We start from the raw sequence: 8,922 nt of genomic DNA on the forward strand, positions 1-8,922 counted from the left end.
ATATATATATATATATATATATATATATATATATATATATATATATATATATATATATGTATGTATATATAAGTTTTCTAAGACACTTGTGGTACAAGAATATGCAAAAAAGGGGGTTTCCACTTAAAATATATATATATATATACAGGGTGAGTCATTTTAATCGAACCAGGCAAATATCTCGAAAAATATGGAAGATACGGAAAAATATTTCAAACAAAAGCTGTATAGTTCGGAGGGGGACATAAGATGATGCAATTGGCTTGATAGTCGTTTGAAAGTCACATAAAGGTCACCTTCAATTTCTTAAATGGAAACCTTTATTTTTCATTGCATATTGTAGCTTACCTCGAGAGCTTTTCAAAACTATAAAATATTTTTTAATAAAATAATTATCTAATCTAATAAAAGATTTTTTCATTAAGTATCTTTCGAGTTAAAAAGCTTCAAAGTTACAATATTGTTGCCATTAGCATTGGTACCCAAGGTGTTCGATTGACGGCTGAAACCTTGTGAATGTTATTCAGGGCTATAACCTTGACATTTGTCAAAGTCAAGGCGATTGGAGGCTGTTCCTAATATTTTCATTTCTTCAAATTTTACAGTAAAAACAAAAATAATAATTTAAAATCATGGGATAACATAGAGTCCGATTGACTTTAAAAGATCATATAAAGATCACAATGCTATGATTATTAAAGAAATTTATTAATGGGATTTCACACGTGTGCTTCTTTCTAGCCCCGACGAAGCATTGTGATCTTCATATGATCTTTTAAAGTCAATCGGACTCCACATGTTATCCCATGATTTTAAATTATTATTTTTGTTTTTACTGTAAAATTTGAAGAAATGAAAATATTAGGAACAGTCTCCAATCGTCTTGACCTTGACAAATGTTGTCCCTCAACAACATTCAAAAGGTTTCAGCCGTCGGTCGAACACCTTGGGTACCAATGCTAATGGCAATAATATTGTAACTTTGAAGCCTTTTAACTCGAAAGATACTTAATGAAAAAATATTTTATTGTAATGTTTTGAAAAGCTTTCGAGGTAAGCTACAAAAATATGCAATGAAAAATGTAGGTTTCCATTTAAGAAATTGAAGGTGAGATCTTCACGTGATTTTCAAACGACTATCGAGAATCAAGCCAATTGCACCATCTTATGTCCCCCTCCGAACCATATAACTTTTGTTTGAAATATTTTTCCATATTTTTCGAGATATTTGCCTGGTTCGATTAAAATGACTCACCCTGTATATATGAATTTATGTTGTTCCAGACGAAAAAACGATATTGCGGATACATGTACGAGACGTGCAATCAGGAGAAACCAGAGTTCTTGGCGAAAGGAATCGAAACGGTTCGCAGAGATGGATGCCCCGCCGTTGCTAAGGTACGAGAACGACAAGCGCGCTGAGACAATCATATCTGCGGTTTTAAGATCAACACGTTCATGTGTTGCAGATACTAGAGAAGTCTCTGAAAATCCTATTCGATACGAAGGATATCTCCCTGGTGAAATCACATATTATCAGGCAGTTCGACAAGATCCTCCGCCGACGCGTGTCCATACAGGATCTCACGTTCGCCAAAGAGTTCCGCGGAATGCGTGGCTATAAGGCCAACGCTTGCGTGCCAGCGTTGGAACTGACACGTAGATTAATCAGGAAAGATCCGCGCGCTGTACCACGCACCAGCGAACGGGTGCGCTACGTCATCATCGCCGGCGCGCCAAATCAAACGCTTATTCAATGCGTACGCACGCCGATGGAGGTGCTCACTGACCCAGCGTTAATGCCGAACTCCGTGTATTACGTCACAAAAGTCATCGCACCGCCTCTTAATCGTTGTTTTAACTTGTTTGGGATCGACGTTAACACATGGTGAGCGTATTGCATATTCTTGAGGATTGCAGATATTTATAACATTTGTTACCAGCATTACACATGTGACAGCGAAGACTGTTTTCTACGTTCACATTATCAAACCAAGTCTGTTTTAAAAAAAATTAAGTGGTGGGGAGCGTTGTCGAAATAAATTCTGGTAGCAAATGTGATAAACTATTGTGTTCTGCAGTTCACATTTTGATATTTATTTCATGATATTTTGCTTTCGATTACTTCGCATTATATTACCCAATTACAATCGTATAGTGGAATTAACGAAATGCAAAGTGACTTTTGCCGCGTACATGGAGAGAATATTATATAGATTAGTGTGTGCAAAAGTGTGTTTATCGTGTTTATTAAATAAAATAGAAAACGAAAGTATATATATATGTGTGTGTGTGTGTTTACATACACACACACACACATACACACATATATACACACACACATTCATACAAACATACATAATATATGCAGGGTGGCTTACGTAAAATGTTACAAGCTAATAACTCTAAACATATTGTCCTATCAAAAAGTTGTTCATGAGAAAGTTTCATATATTCGAGGGGCCTTTCTAACTACGTAAACAAAAATCCACTTCCGTCCCCCCTTGAAGAGAGGCGGGGGGTAACTTCAAAATTTCAAACGGGACCCCCTGTACAATGTTACATATTTGGATTCTACGGGAAAAAACAAATAAACTTTGTCTGAAACATTTCTTTGGAAAATGCTCCTATCAAAAGTTATAAACATTTAAACTTTAATGTAGAGTGCATTGAAATTAATGATAAGTTAAATAAGATTCATATTTTTTCTGTTTTGTTTTATTTTATTAAACGTTCGAATTGTTGACCATTAACATCTGAACATTTATTAATTCTTTTTACAAAACTTTGCCTAACTCTAAACAACATTTCTGGGGTCACCTTAGTGCAAACTAAGAGTTAGGCAAAGTTTTGTAAAAAGAATTAATAAGTGTTTAGATGTTAATGATCAACAGTTCGAACATTTAGTAAAATAAAACAAAACAGATAAACTATGAGTCTAATTATGAGTTTAATTTATCATTAATTTCAATGCACTTTACATTAAAGTTTAAATGTTTATAACTTTTGATAGAAGCATTTTCCAAAGAAATGTTTCAGACAAAGTTTACTTGTTTTTTCCCGTAGAATCCAAATATATAATATTGTATAGGAGCTCCCATTTAAAAGTTATCCCCCACCTTTTTTCAAGGGGGGACGGAAGTGGATTTTTGTTTACGCAGTTAGAAAGGCCCCTCGAATATATAAAACTTTCTCATGAACAACTTTTTGATAGGACAATATGTTTAGAGTTATTAGCTTGTAACACTTTACGTGGGCCATCCTGTGTGTATATATATGTATATATATATATACACACACACACACACACACACATATATATACAGAGTGTTAGTTAAATATGTTGCCATACTCAACAGAGCGATTTTTTGGTTTATTTCAAGTAAAAAAGTTCATATAAACATGTGTCCTAAACGGCTTAGTTTCCGAAATATAGGTGAATGTTCGCAAATGTTTGATGAAACGGTAAATTGCGTTGGAGATATCTTCCTGCATAAATATGCCTTGCTTCACGTGAGTTACCATTCGCACGACCGTAAACAAAGTGACAAAGTCAAAGTCATAAAATCAAAAATAGACTTCAGTTCTGATGTTGCTGCGGGTTGGTTAGCTTGTGCATACGTTTTCGGGCCAAATTGTTTCAGTCCATCAAAATCGGTTTCATCATGCCGAAGTTTACAAATTTTGAAATGGCAGATATTCACTTTGCCTACAGTCTTGCAAGTGGTAACTCACGTGAGGCAAGGCGTATTTATGCAGAAAGATATCCCCAACGCAATTTAACATGTTGTAAAACATTTGCGAATATTCACCGCTATCTTCGAGAAAAGGGTTCTTTTGTAAGGAACACTGTTGATTTTGGAAAGCCAGTTGACAGTTAGAACACCAGTACTAGAGGAAGCTGTTCTAAACGAAACAGATTATTACTACACGTTTAAATTTTTTTATTTCGGGAACTAAGCCGTTTAGGATACATGTTTATATGAACTTTTTTACTTGAAATAAACCAAAGAATCGCTCTGTTGAATATGGCAACATACTTAACTAACACCCTGTGTGTGTGTGTGTGTGTATATATGTGTGTACACATATACGCACGCACGCACGCACATACATATATATATATAGGGTGTCTCAGACCTCCATGATGACCTTTTGTGAGAACGTAGAACCGATTGAAGTGAGCAAAAAAGTCCTGTGCCGTTTTGCGATATTCGCAATAATAGTCGAGATATTAATTAAAAAAGATTGGTGAATGATCACGCACAATATGGTAGATGAGCTACAGTGACGCCGTCTGCCGTTGTATACTTATATATGAAGTCAAACTGAACAAAAAAATCCGTTACCATTTTGTAAATGATCACATAAATTTTTAGATATCAATTAAAAAAAATTTGTACATTATGGTATACAATCCTATATGTAACAATTTTCTTTAATATTTAAAAATCTATGTGGTCATTTGCAAAATGGTAGAGGACTTTTTTGTTCGGTTTGACTTAATGTATAAGTATACAACGGCAGATGGCGCCACTGCAGCTCATCTACCATATCTCTCTCTCGCGCGTGATTATTCACCAATCATTTTTAATTAATATCTCGACTATTATTGCGAATATCGCGAAACGGCACAGGACTTTCTTGCTCACCTCAATCCGTTCTATTGTAGTAATTTTTACTATAAAATTCTTTATACAATTTATTCGAGCGATTAAGGAAAAATAACTTACAATATCGTGTAATTTACAGGTATAAAGAAATGTGTCACCGCCAAAGTTTCGACAATATCGCATACTTAGGAAGAGACAATCCGAAATCCACTATTCGTCAGTTTTTCCACTCCGTCGCGTGCGTTACTTGCGGAGAGCTGACGAACAAAGAAGTCTGCACAGAATGCGTTTCGCAGCCAAGCCGGACTATAGTTGTGCTTCTCGAAAAGATATGCAAACTGGAAAGAACTCATCAACAAATCGCTAATGTAAGCATACTAAAGAAAAAAATATCAATAAGCATCTTTAAGCTGTAAATTGCGAACTATCAAGTTCACTCTCGTTAATGAGCGAGTGAACGTAACGCATTTTTTTCGCAGATCTGCCATTCTTGCATCGGACGATTAGGTGACATAGAATGCGCATCCTTGGACTGTCCTGTTCTGTATCAAATGGTTCAAGCTCGCAAGGAGCTCGCGCAAGTCCCGTATCTGAATAATATCATCAAAGAAATGACTTAGAGAAAAGATTACACGACAATACAAAAAAAAATCGATGTATATATAGATATGTAATTCTAGGAATTGCTTTCGTGGTTGTAGCCGTATTTTTGATGGATTTCTTTCCTCGTTGGTTTTGTTTTGTAAATAAATCCACAAAAAACGCGGCTTCAACTAAAACCAATCATTCTCAGAATTATATATTACATATTGTCGCGTAATTCTGAGAATGGCTTCCGTGTCGGAGACGCATTTTTTGTGGATTAATTTCCTCCTTGATTTTGTTTTGGAAACAAATCTACAAGAAACATGGTTGCAAGCTGAAAGCCATTCCCAAGACTTCTCCAAATTAGGCCTCAAGTCTCAAATATATGTAACTAATAATATTTCTAATAATAATTATTTTATTTATAACGTTAGAATTAGATTATATTATAACGTTAGAACGTTATGAAAAGAAACACACATTAGCAAATAGTATCTTGGAACAGCTCGGGACGAGCTGTGGCCTCCAGGTTCCACGAGGCGCAAATCTCTTCAGGGGAAACCATCGTCGTCCTCCTCAGCCATCTCTTTGGCCAACTCGAGGTCCTGTTGCTCCCTCTCCCTGCGCTCCTCCGCAGATTCAAGATCCTTGCCGTAAGATTTGGGCGGGTAGCGCATCGCCTTGACGCTCTGATTGTGTAAATCCAAGCAGAAGGTGATCCTCTGATGAAACGCCAGCAACGGCTCCTTGGTACAATATATATCCGTGGTCTCCTTACTGCGCATGTAGCCGTTCTCCGGATCGAGAGTGGCCTCGATTACGCCGTCGCGTATCGCCTTCGCCACGATGAACTCCGCGTCAACGCAGGAGTCCAAACCGAGTTTGCGGGCGATATCGGCCGGCGAGATCCGCGAATACGACAGCCCGATCGAGCGAATCGCTGTCTTGATGACGTTGTGTCGCAGGCGCAGGATCAGCGTGAACGTGTGATCCGCGCGGAACTGCGGCCCGAAGTTCTCTAGGACCTCGCCGAAGCGCTGCAGATTGCCCAGCCGCACCGCCTGCGTCAGCTGGAAGTACGGCGCCAGGGCGCGGCGTAGTGCAGCCTGTCGGAAGATTTGCCTCTCCGGAATGTCGCCGAGCAGTAGCTCCACAGCGACGGCCAGCTTCTGCACCGTTTGTCTGAAGCCCACCGCTGTGGTCTGCGGAGCCTTGCGCATCGCCTGCACTAGGTACTTATGAGCTGCTGAGTACTCCAGTCGGGCTGCCTTTATCCTGCCCAGGTAGTAGAGGAAGCGCGCCCACTCATTGTTGCTGGCCGACTCTGGGAAAGTGGACTTCAGCACCAGCTTGTCAGCTTGATCGTAAAGGCTGTAGTGCAGGTAATTGCGCAACAGGCAGTTGATGAGGACCGCCTGGCCCTCGAAGTCGTTGCGCAGCGTCGCGGTGCGCAAACGCAAGTGCAGGAAGCCGCGGATCTTGTCCAGTTGATTGGTCAGCTCGTAGGCGCGCGAGTGATAGAAGTAGCACTTGGCAGCGATAAGATCTATGGTCCTGCGGTTCTGTGTGGCTATCTTCTGAACCAACAGTTCGGAGCACTGCACGGCCTCGTTGTACTTTCTCGTGTCAATCAGGCGGATCAGCACCAGAAGATGTACGTACGCGTCGATCTCCGGCAGCAGGGTGGACGAGAAGGGACGAAGTCTTTGGGTTGACTGCGCCTCCGCGTCGACATCCATCGGCTCGTCCACCCACGCGAGCAGGGTGTCGCGCTCTGCAGTGGACTTGGTGTAGAATCCGGTGACGAGCCCGCGCAGGACGAGCGGGTTCAGCCGACGGCGGGTGTTAGGCAGGGTGCGCAAGGCGCGTAGCACGAAGCGCGGCTCCTTGTTCTGCACGGCTTTCTCGATTTGCCGGGTATGCTCGCGGATGTCATGGATCGTCTGCATGTCGGTGTCTTTACGCTCGCCCGCGCCGTCGCCGTCACCGCTCTGCGCGTCCGACGCGTTTGCAATGTCCACTTCCATCGCTTCGACGTTCCTGCCGCTTGGCACGCCCATTTCTCCTCCGTCCTTCTGGCCTTCTCGCTTTTCTTCAGACGTGATGAAGATCTGCTTTTGCGCTCTGATGACGTCCGGATATTTCGCTGCAGATAACCTCCAATTCAGACTGTCATCACTTCACTCGAGTTTCTGCAATTCACGGACTCTCGCGACGCACGATGAGGTTAGGTATACCTTTCGGTTCATTGGTGCGTTCATTCTTTCTTTCATCGTCGACGATGTAGACTATAGAGTTGCATTCCTTCCTTCCAGAGAAAATCTAAAGGCCGGTTTATGATGGCCGTAATCGTTGTGCCGGAACTGTAAAAAATTGACCAATCATAGTTGAATTATAGAAAAATAATCGACTGTGATTGGTCAATTTTTATGGTTCCGGCATAAATTAACGGATTAGGCACGGAGTAGTATACATGGACCCCGCATACGGTCAGAAAAGTGAACCTAAGGATGCGTTCAGATTCTTCATCCGGGTGCACTCTATTACTAGAAACACTATGTTTGTTTGCGTCGCATGCCCCAACGGGCTCTTACTCGCTCCAATGCACTCTGATTGGTTCACGTCACCACGCGAACTAATCAGAGTACGTTGGAGCGAGTAGGAGCACGTTAGGGCATGCAACGGGAACAAACCTCTTGTGTCCCATGGAGCGGAATACGCGAAGCGGATCACGCGGAATAATATAAAAAGTAGACTTTTTAATGTTATCTCTTACGTTTTTAATAATTTTGATAATATTTTATATAAATGATTTAATATATGATAAATTAGTAGATAAAGAGTAAAATTAGTTTCTCAGTAAAATATTTTTTACAAAAATATGCAACTATTTTACGATTGGCTAAAACATAATTCCGCTGCCGCTTCATGGTATAGAAGGAAAAGTACATTAACGGAATTGCGGTGATACATTATGTAGTATAATAAAGTGAGATCTGTCGTGATTAATTATGGAGAATATATTATATGATTTTTGTCGACTGTGGCTGTTAATTAAACATATAAACATATAAACATATTCACATATTATACATAATTGTTTATTACAATTATCAAAATATTAACATCTTATTACTTATCCCTCCACTCATTATTTCTAAACGAAATAATAAAGAATTTCGAAAAAAAAATATATATATATGCATACATACATATATATATATATATATATATATATATATATATATATATATATATATATATAATAAATGTATAAGAACCAAATGAGATATGTAAGATATGTTGAGGTTATCCGCGACTATCTTTATCCTTTCCGCAAAATTGCGAGGAGTAAGATTATAACGAAATGGCATAAAAAAAAGCGGAACGGCTGTGATTGGTCGTACTGGTTCCGCGTGTTTCGTTCCGCGTGTTTCGTTCCGCGGAGAATTTCCTCCCCATAGGATATCGGCCTAAGTCTTGTTCTACAATACGTCGTATGTCGCTGTCGTATGACGGAGTGCAGCCGATGGACCATTCAGAGGATTTGTTTTTCGAGACGAGTTCTTCTGATGAAAACATAGACTGTCCATGTTCTTAACCATGCAATTATGCTCTTAACATGGACACAAATCGCCAGAAAATAGGCACACAACAAATGGACACACAACAAATTGACACTTTACTGGCAGCGTCTGAAAATGGGCGTAGGGAACGTAATTCC

At 39.8% G+C, this 8,922-nt stretch overlaps 2 protein-coding genes across 3 annotated transcripts in view; one reads left to right on the plus strand and one right to left on the minus strand.

Annotated features, from left to right (window-relative positions):
- The window catches only part of LOC116851802 (DNA polymerase zeta catalytic subunit), a 12,807-nt gene extending 7,176 nt beyond the window's left edge, over positions 1–5,631 (plus strand). For both annotated transcript variants that reach the window (XM_032831613.1, XM_032831614.1), the window contains exons 15-18: positions 1,285–1,398; positions 1,470–1,888; positions 4,753–4,981; positions 5,093–5,631. In XM_032831613.1, coding sequence (XP_032687504.1) covers positions 1,285–1,398; positions 1,470–1,888; positions 4,753–4,981; positions 5,093–5,233 — 903 coding nt within the window. In that variant the 3' untranslated portion in view covers positions 5,234–5,631. The remainder of the gene's footprint in view (positions 1–1,284; positions 1,399–1,469; positions 1,889–4,752; positions 4,982–5,092) is intronic.
- Positions 4,689–7,476, minus strand: LOC116851803 (probable 26S proteasome non-ATPase regulatory subunit 3). The gene is made up of 2 exons (XM_032831615.1): positions 5,679–7,476; positions 4,689–5,203 (listed from the first exon to the last, which is right to left on the minus strand). The coding sequence occupies exon 1, from the start codon at positions 7,256–7,258 to the stop codon at positions 5,750–5,752; it is 1,509 nt and encodes a 502-aa protein (XP_032687506.1). The 5' UTR covers positions 7,259–7,476; the 3' UTR covers positions 4,689–5,203; positions 5,679–5,749.
- Positions 7,477–8,922: the final 1,446 nt, after the last annotated feature.

Source organism: Odontomachus brunneus, unplaced genomic scaffold, assembly GCF_010583005.1.
Source record: "Odontomachus brunneus isolate Ranch 3 - 2012 unplaced genomic scaffold, Obru_v1 Obru_scaffold_192, whole genome shotgun sequence".
NCBI classification, from domain to species: domain Eukaryota; kingdom Metazoa; phylum Arthropoda; class Insecta; order Hymenoptera; family Formicidae; genus Odontomachus; species Odontomachus brunneus.

What these genes read in the sequence shown, in the direction of transcription:
- LOC116851803 (XM_032831615.1), bottom strand. Translation starts at nt 7,258, where the DNA reads ATGGGCGTGCCAAGCGGCAGGAACGTCGAAGCGATGGAAGTGGACATT.